The sequence below is a fragment of the Pseudoliparis swirei genome, chromosome 21 (assembly GCF_029220125.1).
Source record: "Pseudoliparis swirei isolate HS2019 ecotype Mariana Trench chromosome 21, NWPU_hadal_v1, whole genome shotgun sequence".
In the NCBI taxonomy this organism is placed as follows: domain Eukaryota; kingdom Metazoa; phylum Chordata; class Actinopteri; order Perciformes; family Liparidae; genus Pseudoliparis; species Pseudoliparis swirei.
In genome coordinates, this window is record NC_079408.1 from 18,522,735 (window position 1) to 18,550,171 (window position 27,437).

A 27,437-nucleotide genomic window follows, 5' to 3' on the forward strand; every position below is an offset into this window, starting at 1 on the left:
CCTCAAAAACACGCGAGGTGTTTATTTTACTACTTTGTCTATTTGCGTCTGTACATGACTCATGAATTCACCAAAAGTTACAAATAGATGATGCCTCATTTGCATATTTAAAGTTAACATTCCAGAAAAATGTAAATTCAAAAAATATCGTCTTAATCAACGGGGTGGTTGGGTTCTTTTGTTACCCGATCCACCTGTTTCTCAGGTCAGACTCCGGCTTTGTGCATGGATCATTCAGAGATGGATTTATTATTCCGCTCACACACGACTCTCTGTGATGACACTGCTTCTTCCTCGTGAAGGGCTGTTATGTCTGAAGGGCGGAGCTAAAGGACTGGCGCAGAGACACCTGACCGAGGCGGTGCAGCTCTTCTCTGAGCTGGACGAAGGTCACGAGGCGAACTTCATCGCGGTGCTGCTGGAGCTGGGTCAGCACTACGTCAAGCAGCACCAGCTGGACTTTGGGAAAGGCTGTTACGAATGGGCTCTGCTGCTGGCCATCAACACCAACCTGTTAGACGGTAAGTATGTAAGTCACACACTGGGGGTCACGCCGCTATTAGAGTGGACCCAAAAGCACGACTCAGACAGGAGTAACAAAGATGACTGTCTTTGGTTGGAAACAGGCTGGGTCAAAACCGGGAGATCAGTCGAAGAAGCAAACAAGTCCAAAAAGGGGCGGGGCAGAGAATCAGAGGTCAGGGCAGGCAGGCAGGGTCAGAACAGGCAGGTCAGGAATATACTCTCATAACGCTGGAGAACTTGGCACGAAAACACAAGACAATCTGGCAGAGGACAAGTGGAAGTGAGGGAGCTAAATAGTGAGGGACTAATGAGGGGAGGGGCTGCAGGTGAGAAGGGCGTGAGGACCAGGTGAAGGGAATGAGGGACTAATGAGGGGAGGGGCTGCAGGTGAGAGGACCAGGTGAAGGGAATGAGGGACTAACGAGGGAGGGGCTGCAGGTGAGAAGGGCGTGAGGACCAGGTGAAGGGAATGAGGGACTAACGAGGGAGGGGCTGCAGGTGAGAAGGGCGTGAGGACCAGGTGAAGGGAATGAGGGACTAACGAGGGGAGGGGCTGCAGGTGAGAAGGGCGTGAGGACCAAGTGAAGGTAATGAGGGACTAATGAGGGGAGGGGCTGCAGGTGAGAAGGGCGTGAGGACCAGGTGAAGGGAATGAGGGACTAATGAGGGGAGGGGCTGCAGGTGAGAAGGGCGTGAGGACCAGGTGAAGGGAATGAGGGACTAACGAGGGGAGGGGCTGGAGGTGAGAGGGCATGAGGACCAGGTGAAGGGAATGAGGGACTAATGAGGGGAGGGGCTGCAGGTGAGAAGGGCGTGAGGACCAGGTGAAGGGAATGAGGGACTAACGAGGGGAGGGGCTGCAGGTGAGAAGGGCGTGAGGACCAGGTGAAGGGAATGAGGGACTAACGAGGGGAGGGGCTGCAGGTGAGAAGGGCGTGAGGACCAGGTGAAGTGAATGAGGGACTAACGAGGGGAGGGGCTGCAGGTGAGAAGGGCGTCAGGACCAGGTGAAGGGAATGAGGGACTAATGAGGGGAGGGGCTGCAGGTCAGAAGGGCGTGAGGACCAGGTGAAGGGAATGAGGGACTAACGAGGGGAGGGGCTGCAGGTGAGAAGGGCGTGAGGACCAGGTGAAGGGAATGAGGGACTAACGAGGGGAGGGGCTGCAGGTGAGAAGGGCGTGAGGACCAGGTGAAGGGAACGAGGGACTAATGAGGGGAGGGGCTGCAGGTGAGAAGGGCGTGAGGACCAGGTGAAGGGAATGAGGGACTAACAAGGGGAGGGGCTGCAGGTGAGAAGGGCGTGAGGACCAGGTGAAGGGAATGAGGGACTAACAAGGGGAGGGGCTGCAGGTGAGAAGGGCGTGAGGACCAGGTGAAGGGAATGAGGGACTAACGAGGGGAGGGGCTGCAGGTGAGAAGGGCGTGAGGACCAGGTGAAGGGAATGAGGGACTAATGAGGGGAGGGGCTGCAGGTCAGAAGGGCGTGAGGACCAGGTGAAGGGAATGAGGGACTAACGAGGGGAGGGGCTGCAGGTGAGAAGGGCGTGAGGACCAGGTGAAGGGAATGAGGGACTAACGAGGGAGGGGCTGCAGGTGAGAAGGGCATGAGGACCAGGTGAAGGGAATGAGGGACTAACGAGGGATGGGCTGCAGGTGAGAAGTGCGTGAGGGCCAGGTGAAGGGAACGAGGGACTAATGAGGGGAGGGGCTGCAGGTGAGAAGGGCGTGAGGACCAGGTGAAGGGAATGAGGGACTAACAAGGGGAGGGGCTGCAGGTGAGAAGGGCGTGAGGACCAGGTGAAGGGAATGAGGGACTAACAAGGGGAGGGGCTGCAGGTGAGAAGGGCGTGAGGACCAGGTGAAGGGAATCAGGGACTAACGAGGGGAGGGGCTGCAGGCGAGAAGGGCGTGAGGACCAGGTGAAGGGAATGAGGGACTAACGAGGGGAGGGGCTGCAGGTGAGAAGGGCGTGAGGACCAGGTGAAGGGAATGAGGGACTAACGGGAGGGGCTGCAGGTGAGAAGGGCGTGAGGACCAGGTGAAGGGAATGAGGGACTAACGAGGGGAGGGGCTGCAGGTGAGAAGGGCGTGAGGACCAGGTGAAGGGAATGAGGGACTAACAAGGGGAGGGGCTGCAGGTGAGAAGGGCGTGAGGACCAGGTGAAGGGAATGAGGGACTAACGGGAGGGGCTGCAGGTGAGAAGGGCGTGAGGACCAGGTGAAGGGAATGAGGGACTAACGGGAGGGGCTGCAGGTGAGAAGGGCGTGAGGACCAGGTGAAGGGAATGAGGGACTAATGAGGGGAGGGGCTGCAGGTGAGAAGGGCGTGAGGACCAGGTGAAGGGAATGAGGGACTAATGAGGGGAGGGGCTGCAGGTGAGAAGGGCGTGAGGACCAGGTGAAGGGAATGAGGGACTAATGAGAGGAGGGGCTGCAGGTGAGAAGGGCGTGAGGACCAGGTGAAGGGAATGAGGGACTAACGAGGGAGGGGCTGCAGGTGAGAAGGGCGTGAGGACCAGGTGAAGGGAATGAGGGACTAACCAGGGAGGGGCTGCAGGTGAGAAGGGCGTGAGGACCAGGTGAAGGGAATGAGGGACTAACGAGGGAGGGGCTGCAGGTGAGAAGGGCGTGAGGACCAGGTGAAGGGAATGAGGGACTAACGAGGGAGGGGCTGCAGGTGAGAAGGGCGTGTGGACCAGGTGAAGGGAATGAGGGACTAATGAGGGAGGGGCTGCAGGTGAGAAGGGCGTGAGGACCAGGTGAAGGGAATGAGGGACTAATGAGGGAGGGGCTGCAGGTGAGAAGGGCGTGAGGACCAGGTGAAGGGAATGAGGGACTAATGAGGGAGGGGCTGCAGGTGAGAAGGCGTGAGGACCAGGTGAAGGGAATGAGGGACTAACGAGGAGGGGCTGCAGGTGAGAAGGGCGTGAGGACCAGGTGAAGGGAATGAGGGACTAACGAGGGAGGGGCTGCAGGTGAGAAGGGTGAGGACCAGGTGAAGGGAATGAGGGACTAACGAGGGAGGGGCTGCAGGTGAGAAGGGCGTGAGGACCAGGTGAAGGGAAGGGACTAATGAGGGAGGGGCTGCAGGTGAGAAGGGCGTGAGGACCAGGTGAAGGGAATGAGGGACTAACGAGGGAGGGGCTGCAGGTGAGAAGGGCGTGAGGACCAGGTGAAGGGAATGAGGGACTAACGGGAGGGGCTGCAGGTGAGAAGGGCGTGAGGACCAGGTGAAGGGAATGAGGGACTAATGAGGGAGGGGCTGCAGGTGAGAAGGGCGTGAGGACCAGGTGAAGGGAATGAGGGACTAACGAGGGAGGGGCTGCAGGTGAGAAGGGCGTGAGGACCAGGTGAAGGAATGAGGGACTAACGAGGGAGGGGCTGCAGGTGAGAAGGGCGTGAGGACCAGGTGAAGGGAATGAGGGACTAACGAGGGAGGGGCTGCAGGTGAGAAGGGCGTGAGGACCAGGTGAAGGGAATGAGGGACTAATGAGGGAGGGGCTGCAGGTGAGAAGGGCGTGAGGACCAGGTGAAGGGAATGAGGGACTAACGAGGGAGGGGCTGCAGGTGAGAAGGGCGTGAGGACCAGGTGAAGGGAATGAGGGACTAATGAGGGAGGGGCGGCAGGTGAGAAGGGCGTGAGGACCAGGTGAAGGGAATGAGGGACTAATGAGGGAGGGGCTGCAGGTGAGAAGGGCGTGAGGACCAGGTGAAGGGAATGAGGGACTAACGAGGGAGGGGCTGCAGGTGAGAAGGGCGTGAGGACCAGGTGAAGGGAATGAGGGACTAACGAGGGAGGGCTGCAGGTGAGAAGGGCGTGAGGACCAGGTGAAGGGAATGAGGGACTAATGAGGGAGGGGCTGCAGGTGAGAAGGGCGTGAGGACCAGGTGAAGCGAATGTGGGACTAATGAGGGAGGGGCTGCAGGTGAGAAGGGCGTGAGGACCAGGTGAAGGGAATGAGGGACTAACGAGGGAGGGGCTGCAGGTGAGAAGGGCGTGAGGACCAAGTGAAGGGAATGAGGGACTAATGAGGGAGGGGCTGCAGGTGAGAAGGGCGTGAGGACCAGGTGAAGGGAATGAGGGACTAACGGGAGGGGCTGCAGGTGAGAAGGGCGTGAGGACCAGGTGAAGGGAATGAGGGACTAACGAGGGAGGGCTGCAGGTGAGAAGGGCGTGAGGACCAGGTGAAGGGAATGAGGGACTAACGAGGGAGGGGCTGCAGGTGAGAAGGGCGTGAGGACCAGGTGAAGGGAATGAGGGACTAATGAGGGAGGGGCTGCAGGTGAGAAGGGTGAGGACCAGGTGAAGGGAATGAGGGACTAACGAGGGAGGGGCTGCAGGTGAGAAGGGCGTGAGGACCAGGTGAAGGGAATGAGGGACTAACGGGAGGGGCTGCAGGTGAGAAGGGCGTGAGGACCAGGTGAAGGGAATGATGGACTAACGAGGGGAGGGGCTGCAGGTGAGAAGGGCGTGAGGACCAGGTGAAGGGAATGAGGGACTAACGGGAGGGGCTGCAGGTGAGAAGGGCGTGAGGACCAGGTGAAGGGAATGAGGGACTAATGAGAGGAGGGGCTGCAGGTGAGAAGGGCGTGAGGACCAGGTGAAGGGAATGAGGGACTAATGAGGGAGGCTGCAGGTGAGAAGGGCGTGAGGACCAGGTGAAGGAATGAGGGACTAACGAGGGAGGGCTGCAGGTGAGAAGGGCGTGAGGACCAGGTGAAGGGAATGAGGGACTAACGAGGGAGGGGCTGCAGGTGAGAAGGGCGTGAGGACCAGGTGAAGGAATGAGGGACTAACGAGGGAGGGGCTGCAGGTGAGAAGGGCGTGAGGACCAGGTGAAGGAATGAGGGACTAACGAGGGAGGGGCTGCAGGTGAGAAGGGCGTGAGGACCAGGTGAAGGGAATGAGGGACTAACGAGGGAGGGGAGGGGCTGCAGGTGAGAAGGGCGTGAGGACCAGGTGAAGGGAATGAGGGACTAACGGGAGGGGCTGCAGGTGAGAAGGGCGTGAGGACCAGGTGAAGGGAATGAGGGACTAACGGGAGGGGCTGCAGGTGAGAAGGGCGTGAGGACCAGGTGAAGGGAATGAGGGACTAACGGGAGGGGCTGCAGGTGAGAAGGGCGTGAGGACCAGGTGAAGGGAATGAGGGACTAACGGGAGGGGCTGCAGGTGAGAAGGGCGTGAGGACCAGGTGAAGGGAATGAGGGACTAACGGGAGGGGCTGCAGGTGAGAAGGGCGTGAGGACCAGGTGAAGGGAATGAGGGACTAACGGGAGGGGCTGCAGGTGAGAAGGGCGTGAGGACCAGGTGAAGGGAATGATGGACTAACGAGGGAGGGGCTGCAGGTGAGAAGGGCGTGAGGACCAGGTGAAGGGAATGAGGGACTAACGAGGGAGGGGCTGCAGGTGAGAAGGGCGTGAGGACCAGGTGAAGGGAATGAGGGACTAATGAGGGAGGGGCTGCAGGTGAGAAGGGCGTGAGGACCAGGTGAAGGAATGAGGGACTAACGAGGGAGGGCTGCAGGTGAGAAGGGCGTGAGGACCAGGTGAAGGGAATGAGGGACTAATGAGGGAGGGGCTGCAGGTGAGAAGGCGTGAGGACCAGGTGAAGGAATGAGGGACTAACGAGGGAGGGCTGCAGGTGAGAAGGGCGTGAGGACCAGGTGAAGGGAATGAGGGACTAATGAGGGAGGGCTGCAGGTGAGAAGGGCGTGAGGACCAGGTGAAGGGAATGAGGGACTAACGAGGGAGGGGCTGCAGGTGAGAAGGGCGTGAGGACCAGGTGAAGGGAATGAGGGACTAACGAGGGAGGGCTGCAGGTGAGAAGGGCGTGAGGACCAGGTGAAGGGAATGAGGGACTAACGAGGGAGGGGCTGCAGGTGAGAAGGGCGTGAGGACCAGGTGAAGGGAATGAGGGACTAACGAGGGAGGGGCTGCAGGTGAGAAGGGCGTGAGGACCAGGTGAAGGGAATGAGGGACTAATGAGGGAGGGGCTCCAGGTGAGAAGGGCGTGAGGACCAGGTGAAGGGAATGAGGGACTAACGAGGGAGGGGCTGCAGGTGAGAAGGGCGTGAGGACCAGGTGAAGGAATGAGGGACTAACGAGGGAGGGCTGCAGGTGAGAAGGGCGTGAGGACCAGGTGAAGGAATGAGGGACTAATGAGGGAGGGCTGCAGGTGAGAAGGGCGTGAGGACCAGGTGAAGGGAATGAGGGACTAACGAGGGAGGGGCTGCAGGTGAGAAGGGCGTGAGGACCAGGTGAAGGGAATGAGGGACTAATGAGGGAGGGGCTGCAGGTGAGAAGGGCGTGAGGACCAGGTGAAGGGAATGAGGGACTAACGAGGGGAGGGGCTGCAGGTGAGAAGGGCGTGAGGACCAGGTGAAGGGAATGAGGGACTAATGAGGGGAGGGGCTGCAGGTCAGAAGGGCGTGAGGACCAGGTGAAGGGAATGAGGGACTAACGAGGGGAGGGGCTGCAGGTGAGAAGGGCGTGAGGACCAGGTGAAGGGAATGAGGGACTAATGAGGGGAGGGGCTGCAGGTGAGAAGGGCGTGAGGACCAGGTGAAGGGAATGAGGGACTAACGAGGGGAGGGGCTGCAGGTGAGAAGGGCGTGAGGACCAGGTGAAGGGAATGAGGGACTAATGAGTGGAGGGGCTGCAGGTGAGAAGGGCGTGAGGACCAGGTGAAGGGAATGAGGGACTAATGAGGGAGGGGCTGCAGGTGAGAAGGGCGTGAGGACCGGGTGAAGGGAATGAGGGACTAACGAGGGGAGGGGCTGCAGGTGAGAAGGGCGTGAGGACCAGGTGAAGGGAACGAGGGACTAACGAGGGGAGGGGCTGCAGGTGAGAAGGGCGTGAGGACCAGGTGAAGGGAATGAGGGACTAATGAGGGGAGGGGCTGCAGGTGAGAAGGGCGTGAGGACCAGGTGAAGGGAACAAGGGACTAATGAGGGGAGGGGCTGCAGGTGAGAATGGCGTGAGGACCAGGTGAAGGGAATGAGGGACTAACAAGGGGAGGGGCTGCAGGTGAGAAGGGCGTGAGGACCAGGTGAAGGGAACGAGGGACTAACGAGGGGAGGGGCTGCAGGTGAGAAGGGCGTGAGGACCAGGTGAAGGGAACGAGGGACTAACGAGGGGAGGGGCTGCAGGTGAGAAGGGCGTGAGGACCAGGTGAAGGGAACGAGGGACTAATGAGGGGAGGGGCTGCAGGTGAGAAGGGCGTGAGGACCAGGTGAAGGGAATGAGGGACTAATGAGGGAGGGCTGCAGGTGAGAAGGGCGTGAGGACCAGGTGAAGGGAACGAGGGACTAATGAGGGGAGGGGCTGCAGGTGAGAAGGGCGTGAGGACCAGGTGAAGGGAATGAGGGACTAACAAGGGGAGGGGCTGCAGGCGAGAAGGGCGTGAGGACCAGGTGAAGGGAATGAGGGACTAACGAGGGGAGGGGCTGCAGGCGAGAAGGGCGTGAGGACCAGGTGAAGGGAATGAGGGACTAACGAGGGGAGGGGCTGCAGGTGAGAAGGGCGTGAGGACCAGGTGAAGGGAATGAGGGACTAACGAGGGGAGGGGCTGCAGGTGAGAAGGGCGTGAGGACCAGGTGAAGGGAACGAGGGACTAACGAGGTGATCAGAGGCAGGTGAGGGGAGTTGGACTGACGAGATGGTGTGACAGGATGAAAACAACTATGACAAAAAGGAAGGCGTGGAGCTAAACTGTTACACTGGGGGTCTTTGTTATTACTTGAGCTCCCATCAATGAACTGGACTTCACTTTATTGCCAGGCCAGCTCACTGCAACCAGACACCTGTGCCAGCTGTATGGGTGTGAGAGTCCAGACCAGGCCCAGTGTATCATCTACAGCCAGCACCGGGTGCAGCTGCTGACACACGCCGGAGACAGAGGCCGGGAGGGAGCGGCGCTGGAAGCCATCAGCCAGCTCTACCTCTCTCTGGGCACAGAAAGGTGACACAAAGAGAAAGAAGTGCTGCGGCTCCTACAGGACTAAGCCAAGTCTCTGACTGTCTACAGGGCGTACAGGGCGGCTCTGCTACACCAAGACCAGTCTGGGCATTTTCATCGACCTGGGCTGCAGGGAGAAGGAGGCATACGGCTGGCTGCAAGCGGGAAAGATCTACCAGCTCGTGGACCAGATTGAACTCGTGGACCTTTACGTTCAGGTCTGAGAGCAGCTCTGTGGACATCGTGTCCACACTCGACTGACCAAGCAGTTTCATGTCGGAGCTCAGAAAAGTCAAGCTGTGTTTATGTCCTTGTCAGGTCGCTCAGGACGTCGCTCTGAGTACCGGAGACACCGGGTTCCTCCTGAAGCTTCTGGAAGCTGCAGGGGACATTTTCTTCAACAGCAGCCAGGAGCGGGAGAAGGCCATCACCTTCTACAGGGTATCGACTGGATAGATCCTATTTAAACATGTTACTCTACCGCTACCTCACCACTAAGCATCACTTCTACTGCCGTCATCATCAATAGGGCATCTTTTATATGAATCCCAGTGAGTTCTGATGTAGCTTTACACTATTTATCCATACGTTACAGTCGGGAGGGACTCATCCGGTTGCAAAAAAGACAACATTCTGCTTTCATGTCACTTCTGGTTGCCAAATATCCAGATAGCGAAGGCCGAAACCCAAGTTGGCCACGGATAACTCGAGACTACGACCACTTCTTCTCTCCAGTCTATGGCCTTTGTGTGCTATAACAGTATTACTATTAATCTTAGGTTTGAAAATAAGAAGCCTAATAGTGTGTATCTCTGTGCAGGACCGTGCTCTGCCCATCGCAGTGAAGAGCAGCAGCGTGCGTTCCAGGCTGAGGTTGTGCAACAAGTTGACTCAACTGATGCTCAATCTGAAGCTGTATGAGGAAGCTGTGGAGTTTGCTCAGACTGCACTGGACATCAGTATCACACTGGGTACGGGACACCTTCAACACACAGTTTAGAATGTTCTCTGTTCGTTCAGAAGATTTATGGTTGTATTTACTCTTAATTTAACACGAGACATGGTCCAATTACTGTTTTCCATCAGTACTACATTGCTTATATGTAGAAAGTCCTATTTTGTGTGCTTCACAAGCCATCATTTAGTAGATTTTAATGGATATGGAGTATAGTTCATGCTAAATAAAGTCCACAAAATATACACAATTGTAAGGTTTTCAGATATAAACAACATACTGATGATTTAGCTAATTTCCAACAATGTAATGTCAAGTTTATCCTGATGGGGGGACAAAAAGAAAATCTAAAGGGTTACGTCCTTTTGGAGCCTAACTCAACAGATTGACTGGCAATCCATACATTCTTGTGCAAGAGGAAAGTTCCTGGCTGATTCATCCTCTGGGGACCATGCTTTGCTAATTTCATGCCCATCAGATAACATTTAGTTTCTTGTCCATCCATCCATCCATTTTCATCCGCTTATTCCGGGGTCGGGTCCCGGGGTCAGCTGACCCAGCAGGCTGACCCAGACTTCCTCTCACCCGCAACACTCTCCAGCTCATTGTGGGGGATCCCGAGGCGTTCCCAGGCCAGCCGGGAGATGTAATCCCTCCAGGTGTCCTGGGTCTTCCCGGGGTCTCCTCCCATTGGACGAGCCTGGAAAACCTCTAAAGGGAGGCGTCCAGGAGGAATCCATCAGAGGCCCGAACCACCTCAGCTGACTCCTTTCAATCCGAAGGAGTAGCAGCTCGGCTACAAGCTCCCTCCTGATGTCCGAGCTCCTAACTCCATCTCTAAGGCTGAGCCCTACGGAGGAAACTCATTTTGGCCGCTTGTATTCGCGACCTCGTTCTTTCGGTCACGACCTAAAGTTCGTGACCATCGGTGAGGGACGTAGACCGACCAGTAACTTGAGAGCTTTGCCTTTCGGCTCAGCTCCTCTTCACCAGACGGTCTCACTGCTGCAGCCGCATCGATCTGCCTGTCCATCTCCCTCCATCTTCCCCTCACTCAGGAACAAGACCCCGAGATACTTGAACTCCTTCGCTTGGGGCAGGCACTCTGTCCCCGCCTTTTTTTCTTGTGAAGTAAAAATGTTGCTTTTGGTGCGTTGTTTGGCCATTTCAACAATTAGTGGGCCTGTGAACCATAAATATCAGTATGAAATGCCATGGTAATCCGGCCAGTAGTTGTTGCTCTGAACCAGCGGCAGACATGCGAATTGATGACTGAAGAGTTTGAAGTTCTGTGTTCTAATATCATGACTGTGTCTACCTTTGTGTGTGGTTGTTAACACAGGTGAGTGTCTGAATGAGCGAGTGGCTTACCATCGTCTGGCCTCTCTGTACCACTGTCTGGACCAGTATGAACTGGCTGAACACTATTACCTGAAGACCCTGGCCCTCTGTCCAAGCCCTCTGCTGTTTGATGAGGAAACTCTGTACTATGTCCGGGTGTACCAGACGCTGGGGGACATCATGTTCTATGACCTGAAGGTAAGCGATTAAATGAGTAATATGTCAATACATACAACTTCAGAAATGGGACACACAGACTCTGAGGTTCAAAGGTCATGCCCTCAATGTTGTGTGAACAAATAATCTTAGAATATCAGTTGAAAATAGTTGCTCTTGAGCTTCTTAACATTTTATTTTGAATCTTTGCAAATCTGTGACATCTGTCCTTGTTGTTACTTGAGTCCGAGCTCTATTGAATGTTGTAGTTTGTTTCCACCTGAGGAACCATGGTCTTTATCTAGTTCCTCAGCCATGGTTCCTGGTCCCCAAAATGTACGTGTTGTGGAGTTCAGTGCTGCACTCCAAGCTCACAGCTTCCTTCACACAGTGAGAATGAATGCATCAGGGGACTTCTAGTCCGTAGTTCCTGAGATGAGCAGCTGTAATTCTGTAGTAACAGGGACTATTGTCATGTTAGCTTAAAAGCTAGTTTTCAAGACACCCTCTGCTCACCTGGGGTTGTCCAGTTATAACTGCAGAAAACAGGTGGTTGTATGTTTTTGCTGAATTTCCTTTATTTGGAATCTTACATTAAAGTTCCTGATTGTGTGCTGCATGGCCAACAGCCACCAAAATGCCCTCAAATGTGCCACCACATTCTGTTTGTACAGCACAAAGCAGCTGCATCATAACTCTCTAAGATTGTAAAGCACTCTGAGACAAATTTGTAATTTGCGAAAATGGGCTACACAAATAAACTGAATTGAATTGAATGAAAGCTCATGTCCAGTACTGTATGTGTTGGCTATTATCGCCTTTGGACTTGAAACACTATATTACCATGACTACAGCACTATTAGCATAAGACACACTTAGTTACCAGCTAGCTTGCTTGGTGAGCTAGGAACATCCGTAATGCATGTTCGTCTTTTGGCCAGCAAACAACAGGCCTGTTTGTAACGTACCAGCCAACGTCTTAAAGTATGAGCCAGGCTAATAAGCCAGGTATGGGGAGCACAGGCACTTACCTGCTAAGTCGTGATTACATATACAGGGCTCTCAAGTCTCACGCATTGAGCGTGAGACTCACGCATTGAGCGTGAGACTCACGCATTTCGGTCTCAACTCACGCACTCCCGCCACACATCGTATTTCTCACGCTGAAAAAAACTCTCGGCTATTAAATGCTTGAATGCAGGGGTGCTCAATACGCCGATCGACAGGTCGATCGCGAATGCTGCAGAGCGCCGACGCCAGTCTGCGCGCATCGGGACGGAGCAAAAAAATAGTCACTAGCACCCCGTCAACAACTCTTCTCGGCTCGATTGGGTGCACAGCATAGGTGAGCATCGGGTGCTGATGGAAATCTCACGCTTGCCTGTCTTCAAAACTTGAGAGCCCTGCATATACATTTAAATAATACTAGCATTTCACTCACCCCAAAACTACAGCACAGACTTCTTTGGATTACAGTTGTCATTAGCAAGAGAGACCACATGTAATATCGTACCAAGCTGTATTCTCTATAAACTACAATGACCAATAATGTGACAGCATGACACATTTTGACGGTGAAGTTCATGTTGCTGTTTTCTCGACAGGACCCATCCGACGCTGCAGGCTACTACCACCTGGCTCTGGCTGCTGCCATGGATCTGGGCAACAAGAGGTCCCAGCTGCAGCTGTGCACCCGCCTCGCCACCATCTATCACAACTTCCTCGTGGACCGCGAGCTCTCGCTCTTCTTTTACCAGAAGGCTCGGACCTTAGCTGCAGAGCTGAACGCGAGGAGGATAAATATGGCACCGGATCCGCAGTACGGCAGCACCCCGCAGTACAAGACCACCGGGCAATAGACACTTTGGGAAGTCGAGGAAAACAATGAATCGATCAGATGGCTGGATGGATGTTCATGTTTCATGAGAATTATTATGCCTGACGACTACAGAACAGATCCAACTGTTCCCAGAAACCCCATTTTTAGGACTTTATTTGGAAGAGATAATCATGGGAAACTGTCTTTGTACTTTACTCAGGCCTCTGATAATTTACAGGGAAAAGATACATATACGAAACCAGAAAACAGTGAAAGCTTCCACAAATATTGTTATTGTTTGATAGATGTGTCATTTATGATTTCTTGTTTTTCAGTTTATTTTTTTTAATTATTTTAAACCAGAAAAAAGACATGCTGATTATGGTCGCTCATAAACACAAGTACATCCTCTGCATATAATGAAATTGTATGTGTTGGGGTACTTGGTTACTAATCCTAGAGGCTCTATGACCAAAGTAACAGACAGGGAACCCTGGTCTGTACTTCTGTTGGAAACACGATATGACAACCATTAGGCAACAGAAATGTGGATAAGAAATCAATGGAATTCTTGCGTTGTTAGTCCTCCCACACCATACAGTCAAACTCTTCATGACTTCTGGTAATGTCCCTTTTGTAGTGTTGAGTTCAATGACTAGTGTACAAAAGAAGTCTTCAGGCAGTTTTTTGAAGCCGTAAAAACATTGAATATGCAACCTGTGACAATCAGATTAATTCATCAGGGTTTTAAAATGCAAATGAGACGGACAAATCATGTATGATCGGTATGATGTAAGAAAAAGAGTGACTGATTGATATGGCCTATGTGTCAGAAAGTGTATAAGAGCTGATGAACACTGTTTTTCTCCAAAGGGCCGTCACACGTTGTAAGGTTATTCCGAGCTGCAGTGATAAAATAAGTCTATAAGTCTTTCTACATTGCTGCCTTTAAAAAACAAGAAGGTTTGACTCCTGCTGTGTCTGTTAGTTTGTTTCTGTCTCAGCATCTGCTGTGAACCACCTGAACAAACACGTCTGCTCCAGGTTGGAGACACGTTTTTAAAAAGGAGCACATGAGCAGATGTGGTTCTACCCTCTGGAAGCAGGATGGAAATATCCTTATAGGTTCATGTGACTAATGACAGACGGTTACTTAATGACCATAACTGCAATCTACACTCAATTAGTCTGGAAGAATGTTGCTCAAAGGCCACGATCCGGTCAAGGAGTCTTGCTCATGGCCACGAGGCGATGAGGGTCACGCCTCACAATGAAGTACCAAGTAGACCGGCGTGCGTTGGGCTGCTGGAGATGGTACGCTTCTCACCACAAAGATTCTAAATATTTAACAAGTTCTATCACAGCAAAGGAAACCACAGTCTGCACCCTAAGTCTTCCACCGCCGGAGGAAGCAAGCAACCGAAGATCGTCCAAAGGTTCGTGCCTCAAGAGCACCTTCCATAAGTCACAGCACACAGGCCACTGCCAGAGCTGTCCAGAGCTCACTGCCAGACCTTTTAATGGTGGCGACACGCACACATGTTTCCCAATGGGACGATTTGAGATTGCTCACAACCAATTGTTTGGACTTCCTCCAGATTCATACAAAAGTAGAAGGAGCACCTTTTCACACAGAAAACAAAATCCTAGATACACTTGATCCAAATCCAAGGATGTTGCTCTAGATGGGTTTTCAATTACAGAAGGGAAAACCAGCCAAGTTATTGCAGCTGTAATTATGAATGATTTTGAATCCCGATTGGGTATGCATTTGGATTTTAAGACTTAGGAAAGTTATCCGGTCACCACACTTTTTTCCTTTTGTTTCAGAAAGAGTAGAAGTGCTACCAGGAGACTTGAGTGTATTTGATTGGCCCTTGAAATTTGTTTTCCTTTGAAATTGTTCTGATGGCTTTAAAAAAAACTGGTACGATCACTGGATCAAACATGACGACGGCAGAAGTTTGGGTTTAAGCCTGGAGCGCTTACTTAATGAGTCATAATGTGTCAAATAGTGGGATGAACACGACCAAGTGCTCCATGACCTCCATACACTTGAGTGTGTCTGCTGAACAAGGAGCCTTGTGTTCCCTCAGGTGACAGACTGCTTCAAATAAACACGGCCACGGCTGGGGGAGCAACACATGTCTGGCCAAACAAACACGGACGCTCGTCTTTCTGGAGATACGAGCCTCCCACCCTGGGACCCCTCGGCCTGTCAGAGGGAAGCCAGAATTAAAAACAGCCTCACATCTGTAGAGAGCGTGTCGGTGGGAGGGGTCGGACACTCGCCCGCTGGCCGTGTGAGAAGCCTGAAGTCACAGAGAGAAACGACATTTTTGCTTGGTGAGGTCATTTTGGACCAAGGGAGATGTCTCTTTATTATAGCCTGAGTCTTGTTTTGGTAGTTTTGACCGTCGCTCTTGGCTGCTATGATAACATCGGCTTCATTTACCTTCATTTAGGCAATAACTGTGAGGCAGAGTGCACTTGGCACTTCTAACAACATTGTTTTAACATATCCAAACCATCTTAAGGGAGACTTTGGAACTTTGGAAAATAGAAATATTAGCAATAAAACAATCCCTGGCCTAATTTGATACAGCCCTTCTCTGCCCGGTCCATTTCCACAACACGTCATTCCATCAGTACAACAGTCATGTCATCCGCTCTCTGAGAACTCTTTCTCCTTTGAAAGACAGAGGTTGAAAAGTTGAGAAACAATCTCTTCTGTGGAGAGTTCGACGAGAAGATCGACAAATAAATAGCAACGCCAACAAAATACACTTAGCGGTGGCAAAAACACAGGTTGGCTTACTTACATATTAATAAGTGATGATAAGCTAGGCTAGCTTTTGACCCCTGACTTCAGTCGTTATGCTAAGCTAGGCTAATGAGAGCTCAGCACCTTCCTACTTCCAAAGATGGCCGCTTGGTGAGCGGCTCTATGCATTAAACTATGACGCTGTGTGTGATCATGGTCATGAGTATAAGAGGGAGTCATATTTATGATCCTGGCAACAGCAGACCGAGTTTTCCATCCGTGCGGCCAGGATTGTGCCATCAGGTGGGCTAGTAAATGGAAACAGAGCGAACTGGTTTTCCCCCTGAAGGGTTGTTTGGGAGTTGTTCCTGGTCCGATGTGAGGTTTTGGGGCAGGGATGTCTATGTGTACAGATTGTAAAGCACTCCGAGACAAATTTGTAATTTGTGAAAATGGGCTCTACAAATAAACTGAATTGAATTGAATGTAAGAGTGATGAGGTCTGCAAGGGGATGAGGTGGTTGGATGGAACAAAAAACACACGACTTTCACCCAGGAGACCGCTGGCTGTGTCTTGTATGACGCTTCACACATTTTAAGCCTGAAAACATAACGTTACGTAACATGACGTTACGTAACGCTACGTAACGTCACGTTGCAGACAGTTCTGTAACATCACGTTACATTACATTACATAATGTTACGTTATGTAACGTCGCGTTGCATAAAGTTCTGTTTCATTACATCACATTACGGCTACGTTACGTAACTAACCCTAACCTGTAACTAACCCTCTAACTAAGCTGTTTCTTGTGAACATGGAAGTTTATTTTGAAAAGTTATTTTGTATGTAACAAGCGTAAATCGACATGTGGAAAACTGATGCTAGAGGCGTATGTAGAGCGTCATCATCTAACTCTCAACAAGAAAGAAAATGTATTTCCCAAATGTCAAGATATTCCTCCAAACAAAAATGCATTCATTGACGATTTATCTGCCAATAACTGTTGTGGTTTTCAGCGTGATGCTAGCATTGATGTAAGCCAACAGCTTCAGCATGGAGGTCTCAAGGTAAACGTTTCCTAAATGAACCATTTCATTGAATTCTGTTGTTAAATAACATTTATTTATTTTGTCAATGTTTCTCTATCTAGTAGAGTCACCTTTTTAAAATGTGTGCTGGCTTATTTGAATATAGGCTTTGATATGAGAATCTGTGTGGAACACATTGGACCTTGACCAGAACACGTGTTTCCTGGATGTTGAGAACTGGATACTGGACTCAAAGATGGCGTCCGTTGCAATCCCATACGTCCTCTCTCCTGGTTGTTGTGTTTCTCACCGAGGTTCCTTCATAATGCACACATTGCAATATGAAGGTCTCGGGCACATTGCTCGTTGGGCCCCCGGGGGCTTCTCGGTCTCAGGACAGTGGTGAGCCGCAGAGTGGCAGCAGCACTGACCGCCACGCCCCCTCAAACTACACATGAAATGAATAAAGGGAAACACACTTCGGTCATGACTGTCACGAAGGGTACGGAAGATCTGGCACCGGACAAGGAGCAGACGCTCACGGGGACAGGAAGTGCAGGGAAACAAAGGACACCCGAGACAGGACTTCAAAATAAAACAGGAAGCACACGGGATGAAACAACGAGAAGAGTTTGTCTGGGAGAACCAGGTGAGAGAGACACATGTACGTCTAGCCTCCGCTGAACTGTAAAGCACCAGCACCTTAAAAAGTAGTCGGTTTGGTTTAGTGTGTGTGTGTGTGTGTGCGCCTGCACGGTCTGGTGGTCTTAAATTGCCCTTACAAGGGGACAGCATGAAGCTCGTCCTGCACCACAGAATGACTTCATGTTTTGGAAAGAAAGGAAGAAAAAAAAGAAAAGCGTGGAACACATGAAGCTGACTTCTGTCTCCAGGACTCAAGACTCCGTGTCGCCGCCTCGTTGGGTGAGAGCCGGCCTGTAAAGCCTGCTGCCTGTGGAGCTCATTACATTCCAACATGTAGGGAACGTTTAAAGTTACGAGGAGCTTTCACATTGTGGTGATTTGGACTGCTTTGAGCATCAGAGCCTTTAGAACACCTCTCAGCATGGCTCAGTCCTGGTCCTGGTCCTGGTCCTGGCCCTGGTCCTGGCCCTGGTTCTGGTCCTGGCCCTGGTTCTGGTACTGGTCCTGGCCCTGGTCCTGGTCCTGGCCCTGGTCCTGGCCCTGGTCCTGGTCCTGGCCCTGGCCCTGGTCCTGGTCCTGGTTCCCTTCCCGCCAGCAGCGTGGGGTCGGCTCTCAGCGGGGACCGGAGGAGTTTGGTGAACCTGAAGGATTTCATCTCATTTGGCTCAGAAATCCGAGCCGATGATCAGCCGATGACTTTATATGAATAACAACCTTCTCTCTGCTCATGACGTCACACACAGGCGTCAGTCGTACACGCAGTCACATATTTACTGTGACTTTTAATACAACACAATCAATGCAATACAGATGTGTATTATGTCAAATAATAATGACAACGTTGCTGTTGCCACTTCAACGTGATTCATAGAAAGGAGTTGATGCGTTGAGGGAACTCCGTATTTCTAGGTCTTGAACAGCCTCCATCAGCTTCACCGCCTCGTTCTGAGGTCACGCGCGGTAACAGGGGCGTTGCCCACATCTGCTTCGCCACGCCCCCAGTGGAGATCTCCTCCCACATCTCCTCCCTGTCTCCAGCTCTCACACTGCCAACTGCGTGGATGTGCATGGGACAGAGGGAACACCCCAGTCTCACTCCACTGGATGCTCTCCACCCGCAGCTGGATCACCGCGGGACGCGTAATTACGCACGGCTGCAAAAATAACAATAACAAGCTCACCGTCCACGTTTCAATACCAGGGTCACTTGAATCTGACGCATCTGATGCAAACCTTGGGGGACATTTGTCTTTCTGTGGGCCGTGTGTGTGGATCTGCGAGCTCTCCAGGAAGTGATGAACCAGCTATGATCTGCGCGTGAACCTGGTTTCGGCTTCCGTCGTTTTTACCCGCTGACCATCTCCCGTTAAGTATGTACTTCCTCCTGGTCGCAGCCGTGTTCCTGTGCCTCGAGGCGGCCGCCGGCGCAGAGTGCCCGACGCGGTGCGACGTGAGCACCTGCCCGAGCCCCGGCTGCCCCAGCGGCTACGTGCCGGACCGCTGCAACTGCTGCCTGGTGTGCGCCCCGGCGGAGGGCGAGCCGTGCGGCCGCAAGGACGACCTGCGGTGCGGCGACGCGCTGGAGTGCAAACACCCGGCGGGCAAGCGGCTCTCCAAGGGCATCTGTCGGTGCCGGTTCCGCCAGGCCGTGTGCGGCAGCGACGGGAAGACGTACGGCAACGTGTGCCAGCTGAAGGCGAGCAGCAGGAAGGGAACCACGCAGGTCCAGAAGGGCCCGTGCGAGAACGGCACAGGTACGACTGACGCATGGCTTCAGTTGGTGATCCGGACTCTATCTGTCTGTCTGTGTCTCTCTATCTGTCTCTCTGTCTGTCTGTCTATCTGTCTCTCAATCTCTCTCTCTCTCTCTCTCTCTCTCTCTCTCTCTCTCTCTCTCTCTCTCTCTCTCTCTCTCTGTCTGTGTCTCTCTGTCTATCTGTCTGTCTCTCTGTGTCTGTCTGTCTCTGTCTGTCTGTCTGTCTGTCTATCTGTCTGTCTCTCTCCGTCTGTCTCTCTGTCTGTCTCTCTGTCTCTCTCTCTGTCTGTCTGTCTGTCTCTCTCCGTCTGTCTCTCTGTCTGTCTCTCTCTCTCTCTCTGTCTCTCTGTCTGTCTGTCTCTCTCTGTCTGTCTCTCTATCTGTCTATCTCTCTGCACTCAAAAAAACGATTCAAGCCCTTCTTCGAGGTGACACATTTAAATATTGTTTGATACATTTAAATAAATCAATTACAAAAATAGATATTTATATTTAAAGGGTGTAACACAAAATGTATGAATACTTTCATTCATTAGATTTATTTAGGTTAGATGGTGTGCATATCAACTCAAAATAAATGTGTTTCATTGAGGACTACCCTTTGCGCATGCGCCTTCTGAAAATGAGTTGTTTGCATGAGGTGAAGACACTTTCATGGCTATACGGTGGTGTAGTGGCTAGCACTGTCGCCTCAAAGCCAGAGGGCCGTGGGTTCATTTCCCAGTCGGGGCGTTCCTTCTGTGTGGAGTTTGCATATTTTTTTAGTTCGTTAGTTAGTTTATATTTTGAGTTGGACAAACACAAATTAATTTAATTTAATGAATATCGTTATTTTATTTTAGATGTATTTGATACAAATGAGTTGGACTAACTTAATTACATTGTATTGCACTGATGTGCTAAATTTGAGTTGGAGTTGTATATAATTATTGGATGGAAAACCTGCCAACAATTTAATTGAGTTCATCCAATGAGTCATTTCTTGGAGTGTGTCTGTCTGTCTCTCTGTCTGTCTGTCTGTCTGTCTGTCTCTCTGACTTTCTGTCTGTCTGTCTGTGTCTGTCTGTGTCTCTCTCTCTGTCTATCTCTCTCTCTGTCTTTCTGTCTGTCTGTCTGTCTCTCTGTCTGTCTGTCTCTCTCTCTGCACTCAAAGAAATGACTCATTGGATGAACTCAATTAAATTGTTGGCAGGTTTAATGAAATGTAATTAAGTTAGTCCAACTCATTTGTATCAAACACATCTAAAATAAAATGTCTGTCTGTCTCTCTGTCTGTCTGTCTGTCTGTCTGTCTGTCTCTCTGTCTGTCTGTCTGTCTCTCTGTCTGTCTGTCTGTCTCTCTGTCTGTCTATCTGTCTCTCTATCTGTCTCTGTCTGTCTCTCTGTCTCTGTCTGTCTGTCTGTCTGTCTCTCTGTCTCTCTCTCTGTCTGTCTGTCTCTCTCTCTCTGTCAGTCTCTCTCTTTTTTTTACCTGGGTTACAGTTTTTCTCTATTGCTTTGGCTCAATTCTTGAAACAGAAATGACATTCTCAAAGATCTTAGTGCATTTGGTAAAATAGCATATATAGTTCAGCACAACTACATAGATCCCCTTCAAAAGGTCATATCTCACCCAAAACAGTTAACTCAAGCTTCAAACCCAAATCATTTTCTCATAAAAAATAGTCAGTGCCCCCAAAATGAAAACTGCCTTATCGATTGCTGTGGCTCATCTCTCTCTCGAAAAAAAGGACATTCTCAAAGCTTTAAATACATTTGCCAAAATAACGTAGATGGTTTAGCAAAACACTATGGCACACCTGCAAAAGGTCATATCTCTCCCAAAACAGACAACTCATCAGTCAAAACTCATTCATTTTCTCATAGAAATCGTCAGTGCCCCCAAAATGAAAAGTCCCTTCGTCATTGTTTAAACACTGCAGGTCAAAATGTTGAGATGTTTTGTCAGTATGGCAGTGGACCATAGAAATATCCCTCATGTGCACAATTCAATCTTGGCTTAGTCCTTTGACACTGAATGGTTACTGTAGGAGATGTTTTCTTTCCAGAATACTATGTGTATCAAACAGAAAAAAGATTCATTCTTAGAGAAGAGCCAACAAGGTTTCACATCACATACTGTATTGCACTTATACTGCCATGGAAATTGTTACAGTAATTGCAAAATAGAAACAGAAAATGTGTACAGCAAAAAATAGTGTCAAACAAAAAGCACATCAAAAATAAAATTAAGTATAGCCTACAGTACTGTAACAAAACATACAGTAGGAAAGAAAAGCAAAGCTGGAGCTCAAAGCTGGAGTTCATCCTCCCTCTCCTGCTCGTCCTCGCGCTCACGTCTGTCTGGCCACAGATTTTCATCAACATCGCATCTGATGTTCTCCCTTGCGATGCAACGCGGGAAGAATCGCCGTGCATGCCGCAACCATCCCCTGCACTGGTCTGCTGTGACATCGGCACAAGCAGCATCCATTGCCTGGAGAAGGGACCTCTGGTTTAGAGCCCGATGCTCATACACCCTCCACCGCCATGCAGAAAAAAACTCCTCAATAGGATTGAGGAATGGGGAGTAAGGTGAGAGGAGCACCATCAGCATCCTTGGATGGGCAGTGAACCATGCCCTGATGAGCGGGCCACGGTGAAAGCTCACATTGTCCCACACAATCACATATGTAGGCAAGTGAGGCCCTACCAAACCCCCCTCATGTAGAGGGATAAGATCAGCATGCAGGTGGTCCAAGAACACCAGGAGCTTCTGGGTGTTGTATGGGCCAATACTTGGAATATGGGAGACTACACCATTTTCTGAAATGGCAGCACACATAGTGATGTTGCCCCCACGCTGTCCTGGGACATCCACCGTTGCCCGGTGGCCGACGACATTCCGGCCACGCCGTCTTCCTTTGGCCAGGTTGAACCCAGCTTCATCGACAAAAATGAGGGTGTGAGGGTTCTCATTCGCCTCCAGCTCCATTATTCTCTACAATACAGTCAACACAATATTACTGTAAATTGGTTATGCAGTAGAATCGGACAACAAATTACATGGAAATGTTCTGTGTTCTCTGCTAGTTCAATAAACTGGGCTCTATACTCCACTGCTAACAGGTCATAATGATATACAACGCATAACACTGTACAATATACTCGGCGTAGTGCACACCACTGCTTTACCTGTACATACTGACAGCGCAGCTCCTTAGTTCTCTCAGAGTTCCTTTCAAATGGAACTCTGCATAGTTGCTTCATGCTCATCAGATTTTTACTCAGGACCCTGTCAATTTGTCGAGATGCTGACAGCGTTTATGTTCTGGAAGATGCCAGCATTGTCCTCTAGGATTGTGGTCCGGATTGCTCGCAGTGTGATGGAATTGTTGGCCACGACAATATTGCAAATTTCCTGTTCCTGTTGTTTGTTGAAAATTGCTCTTCTGCCACCCGTCCCAGGTTGTCTTCCAATCCTAGACATTAGAATGCACAAATGGACACTATTACCAATTTTATTTTGTTGTTTTACTTTTACTTTAGTTCAATACATTTGAATACTACAGTTAGTAACTCTACCACCAATAATTCCATAGTTGACTGAGCACATACCTGTTTTCCCTGCGGAATGTTTGGATGATCGAGGACACTGTAGAGCGTGGCACATTAGGCTGAACTCGACGACCTGCCTCTGCCATTGTGAGGCCATGGTTGACCACATGGTCCACAAGTGTAGCCCGAATTGCATCTGCCACTGCCTGTTGTCTTTGTCCTCCTCGGCCTCTTCCCCCTACTCCACCACCACGCACCCTTGCTCCTCTTCCTCTTCTTCTTCTTCCTCCTCTTCCTCGAACAGGCAGTTGCACTTGTTCGTTTACCTGGCCAGGTGCTTCCATGTTCATACAGTAAACTGTACTGAACTTTGTCAAGCCCTAGATATTTGATGGAAGCATTTATACTCCTGGAGAGCACCTGTCAGCTAACTAAAATTACTGTGTGATTGGTGATCGGATGTGAGAAACTCCCCCTTAATTAGTAAAGTTCTAGTTGCACCTGAAAATGAAGCCGATGATCCAAGAGATCCATATTACAGAATATACCATGATGTTTTTCATGGTATTATGTGCCTGAACGATGTTGACAGTGGAGTGAACTATTGTGCAGGTGATGATGTACACAAGGAAATTATGCCAAGATGTTTTGCAGAGAACAACCACTTGACTGAGAAGCAACAGTCAGTTTAGACCAGCCAGATGTATTCAATTGGTAATTGGGCTAACTGAAGGCAATTGTACCTAACCATTTGCACAGATGTGCTAAATCATTTGAAATGTGTGCAAGCTGTAGGCAATTGTACTTGTCATTTGCAAGGAGTTTCTAAAACAATTGCAATTTGATTGAAAGAATGAGAAATTCAAATCTGTTGTGAACAAGTGCCCAGTGGTTTGGAGGTTTGCACGAGTTGTTTTGAGAATGTCATTTCTGTTTCAAGAATTGAGCCAAAGCAATGGAGAAAAACTGTAATATTTGAATCACATTTCAAATGACTGAGATGTCACCTGAGTTTGAAATCACATTCCTGATGCTGCAGGTGGTTGGGGGGGGGGGGGGGGGGATTTCTGGAACCTTTTAAGGAAAACACATGATGGTCCGATGCTGATGAATGAAACAGATTGTTGCCGACTGTTCATCCCCACAAGCCGCTGTTCAGTAGGTTACAATCCTCTGAAACACACACACACACACACACACACACACACACACACACACACACACACCAATGGGAGATAACAACTGAGGAAACAGGAAGTCCCTGCAGCCCAGACTCTATTTACATTTCCCTTTGATCACAAACCCTTTATTTTCTCTATGTTTTAAAGCATTTGTGGTTGGCACACACACAGACACACACACACACACACACACACAGTCACTGGAGCGTTGCTTTCGGGCGTGGTCAACATATATACGGGTGACTGAGCTGCAAGTCCCAACCCCCACACTGCTCGTGGTCAATCATTCGGCTTCTTATTTATTATTTCTTCCCTGAGAAAGTTTCTTCCTCTAAATCAGAATCGGCTCCAATATGAAGAGTGTTATTGAACATTAATAATGCAACCAAAGGAACGTGTTGCTCCGCTGGGCTCAGGCCGTCCTCATGGAGCTCTGGAGCTTCATCCGTTAATCCGGGTTTCACCTTTACGCCGATTGAATTAAATTTCACGTCCGTGTAATAAGAAATATGATAAAGTAAAGAGCGGTGATGTGAACCTACTGCATTCTGGATTCTGTCATTGGAGGTTCTGGTTTCAGTCTGAAATCCAAACCACGGCTTCCTCAAAGGCCGACTCGGCTCCGGGGCGGCGGGAGGCGGCTGGTGTCTGCGGAGCTTATTTATGACCCTGGCCACGGCAGACGGGTTTTCCATACGTGCGGCCAGGAGGGAGCCATCAGGTGGGTTTGTAAATGGAAACCGAGGGAACTGGTTTTGTGAAGTCCGGACCTAGATGTTCTCATGGACCCAGTGAAGAAGTATGGAGGCCCTGAAGTGTCAACACCGAGTGGATTTAGCCACGAACACGTTATTCATGTGGGTCCGACTCCGGTCCCTGAGCAGCTCCTCAAGAACCACGTACGATCCAACAATTCACCTGAAGATGTCGCCCGGCATCGTCCCAGTACAGCGCCGGCGCCCCCGCTGTGTCCCAGGGAGACATCGGCAGTGTGGTTCTGCTCGTTCGGGTCGACACCACTGACCTTCCTAGCGTCAGTGTTGGAGCGGTCAGCGGTTCAGGATGAGTGTCTTTTCAAAATGAGCTTCAGAGTTCACGGGAACTGCTCCTCACATGGACCCGGGGTCTTTAGAGAACCAGAGCGCTGCTCACCCAGCATGAGGGGGACCCGCTTTGGTCTGGGTTTGATCCCGAGGTCAAACCGGTTGACCGATGTCCTGCAGGTGGTTCGCCGTGTGCCTTTCACTCCGAAGCCTTCAGTTCCCCGGAGGAACCCAAACATCTGACAGTTGAGTGCTGACACAACTAAGATATTATTCTGTTCTAATCTTTCTACTGTAATTATCAAAAGAGTTGAATAATCTCTTCTCTCGAGACGGCGATGTGCCATCTGCAGACCCTTTAGGGCCATGACTTTGAGAAAGTTACCCGTGATCAGAAATGTCCTTTTCAAAGGTTTTATTTGATTTGACTTTTCCTATATTAAGGTTCTGACTGTTTATTAAAATACATAATTCTTCTTGCCAGTATAGGTCCTTCAAAGGCTGCCAGTCCTCGTGACAAGTTCAACTTCATAGCCGACGTGGTGGAGAAGATCGCCCCGGCTGTGGTCCACATCGAGCTCTTCCTCAGGTACCGGCTGATGAAACACACGTTATGTAACTTTGCCTTTGGTTCATCGGATGCTTATCCTAAGGCAGATGTCATGACTGCTCGTCCAATCGGAGCCGACTCTTCTCTCTGTGATGCTTCACACAGGCATCCTCTCTTCGGCCGGAACATCCCTCTGTCCAGTGGCTCTGGGTTTGTGATGTCGGATAACGGACTGATTGTTACCAACGCCCACGTGGTGTCCAGCACCACGCCGGTGTCCGGCCAGCAGCACCTCAAGGTAGTGACACGCTCCCTCTGAACGAGTCGTTACCAAGGCAACGCAAGTCGTATTGAAATGGGTTCACCAATCGTATCGTTGGGTGAAAAGGAGACTGAGGATGAATACAACAGGAAGCACAGAGCTGGAGGCAGGATGCGGTTGACCAATAGCAGGTGGACAGATACAAAGTAAAAAGATACACCTGTCAGTACTCCGGCTCTCCGACAAGCAGGTTGTGTCTCGTCTGTAAGTCACACCTCCACATGTCTGCCATGTCCAGCGCCTCCACACACCTCCATGTGGATCCTCTCTTCTCACTCTGAGAGAGATAACAGTTCTGAGATGTATTGTGTGGGTTTACAGGATTACAGCCTCAATACTTGTCAATGTTTGGCACTCGAATGTATAAATATATCAAAGTTAATTATTGCCACCAAATAGTCAAATTCAAGATATTGAGAATAGCCTTCAGACGTGATGTGTGGTTGAACCACAGCGGGCTCAACACCAGTGAACAGGAAGTCCTCTGTGTGTCCTCTGAGACACACAGAGGACTTCCTGTCCGTGAATCTAGTCCTGCTCCAAGACGTTGAGACGTTCAGCTGCTGCGTTCTCCGTTGCAGGTCCAGATGCACAACGGGGACGTGTATGAAGCCAGCATCAAAGACATCGACAAGAAGTCAGACATCGCTACCATCAAAGTCAATTCCCAGGTGAGTGCTCTGCTTTATGGGAAGTTCTCCACAAGCAACGCATAGGAGCAGAATGTCATTGTGTCACCTGACAACGAAGAACAGACGTCCTGGTGGAGGGAAAGAGGACAAACGTCCCACAGCAGAGATGAAGAATGTCCAACACGGGAGCTTTAGTATAGATGCATATATATAAAGATGCATTTATATAAAGATGGATATATATATATATATATAGTATAGATGCATATATATAAAGATGCATATATATATAAAGATTCATTTATATAAAGATGCATATATATATATAGTATAGATGCATTTATATAAAGATGCATATATATATATATATAGTAAAGATGCATATATATATATAGTATAGATGCATATATATAAAGATGCATTTATATAAAGATGCATATATATATATATATAGTATAGATGCATATATATAAAGATGCATTTATATAAAGATGGATATATATAGTATAGATGCATATATATAAAGATGCATTTATATAAAGATGCATATATATATTCGGGCTGTCAATCGATTAAAAAAAATTTACCTAATTAATCTCACATTTTGAAATTCATTAATCGCGATTAAAAGTTTTTTCTTTTTCTTTTTAAAGACAACTTCACACAGAGCTGTGTTTTCAAAGAGGCTCCTCGGTTCCTCTGTGTATCAGAGGGGGAGACAGGAGGAAGGAGGAGCAGGAGGAAACCCGACTGATTCATCCACGAGTTAAACTGATTTCTGCTCCTTATTTTCGCGGAGAAATAATTGTTTTAAAAACGGAAATAGTGTTAAACCGTACTGCCGCGGTTTGACACTCAGAGGAGTGTAAAAACTTCAACGAACACCGGAAGTAAACAAAGTTGCGTTAATTGCGTTAAAATATTTTAGTGCGTTAACGCGGCCAAATTAATCGCATAGATTAACGCGTTAACGCTGACAGCCCTAATATAAAGATACATTTATATAAAGATGCATATATATATATAAAGATATATATATATATATAAAGACGCATTTATATAAAGATGCATATATATATATAAAGATGCATATAAAGATATATATATATAAAGATGCATATATAGTATAGATGAATATATATATAAAGATGCATATATAGTATAGATGAATATATATATAACTAGAATGGGCACTCGGTAGAGCGCATACCTTCGCATATC

The 27,437-nt window shown here is 49.8% G+C and overlaps 2 protein-coding genes across 2 annotated transcripts in view; both read left to right on the forward strand.

The window, feature by feature from the left end:
- The window catches only part of LOC130211849 (SH3 domain and tetratricopeptide repeat-containing protein 1), a 28,096-nt gene extending 14,368 nt beyond the window's left edge, over positions 1 to 13,728 (forward strand). Inside the window, 8 exon segments of the mRNA XM_056442872.1 lie at positions 303 to 521; positions 8,306 to 8,486; positions 8,553 to 8,570; positions 8,572 to 8,701; positions 8,802 to 8,924; positions 9,304 to 9,454; positions 10,781 to 10,977; positions 12,540 to 13,728. Coding sequence (XP_056298847.1) covers positions 303 to 521; positions 8,306 to 8,486; positions 8,553 to 8,570; positions 8,572 to 8,701; positions 8,802 to 8,924; positions 9,304 to 9,454; positions 10,781 to 10,977; positions 12,540 to 12,794 — 1,274 coding nt within the window. The 3' untranslated portion in view covers positions 12,795 to 13,728.
- Positions 13,729 to 18,265: 4,537 nt separating this feature from the next.
- Positions 18,266 to 27,437, forward strand: part of htra3b (HtrA serine peptidase 3b) — a 34,183-nt gene continuing 25,011 nt past the window's right edge. The window contains exons 1-4 of the mRNA XM_056442843.1: positions 18,266 to 18,949; positions 25,202 to 25,301; positions 25,428 to 25,560; positions 26,166 to 26,255. Of these exons, the coding sequence (XP_056298818.1) occupies positions 18,568 to 18,949; positions 25,202 to 25,301; positions 25,428 to 25,560; positions 26,166 to 26,255 (705 nt within the window). The 5' untranslated portion in view covers positions 18,266 to 18,567. The remainder of the gene's footprint in view (positions 18,950 to 25,201; positions 25,302 to 25,427; positions 25,561 to 26,165; positions 26,256 to 27,437) is intronic.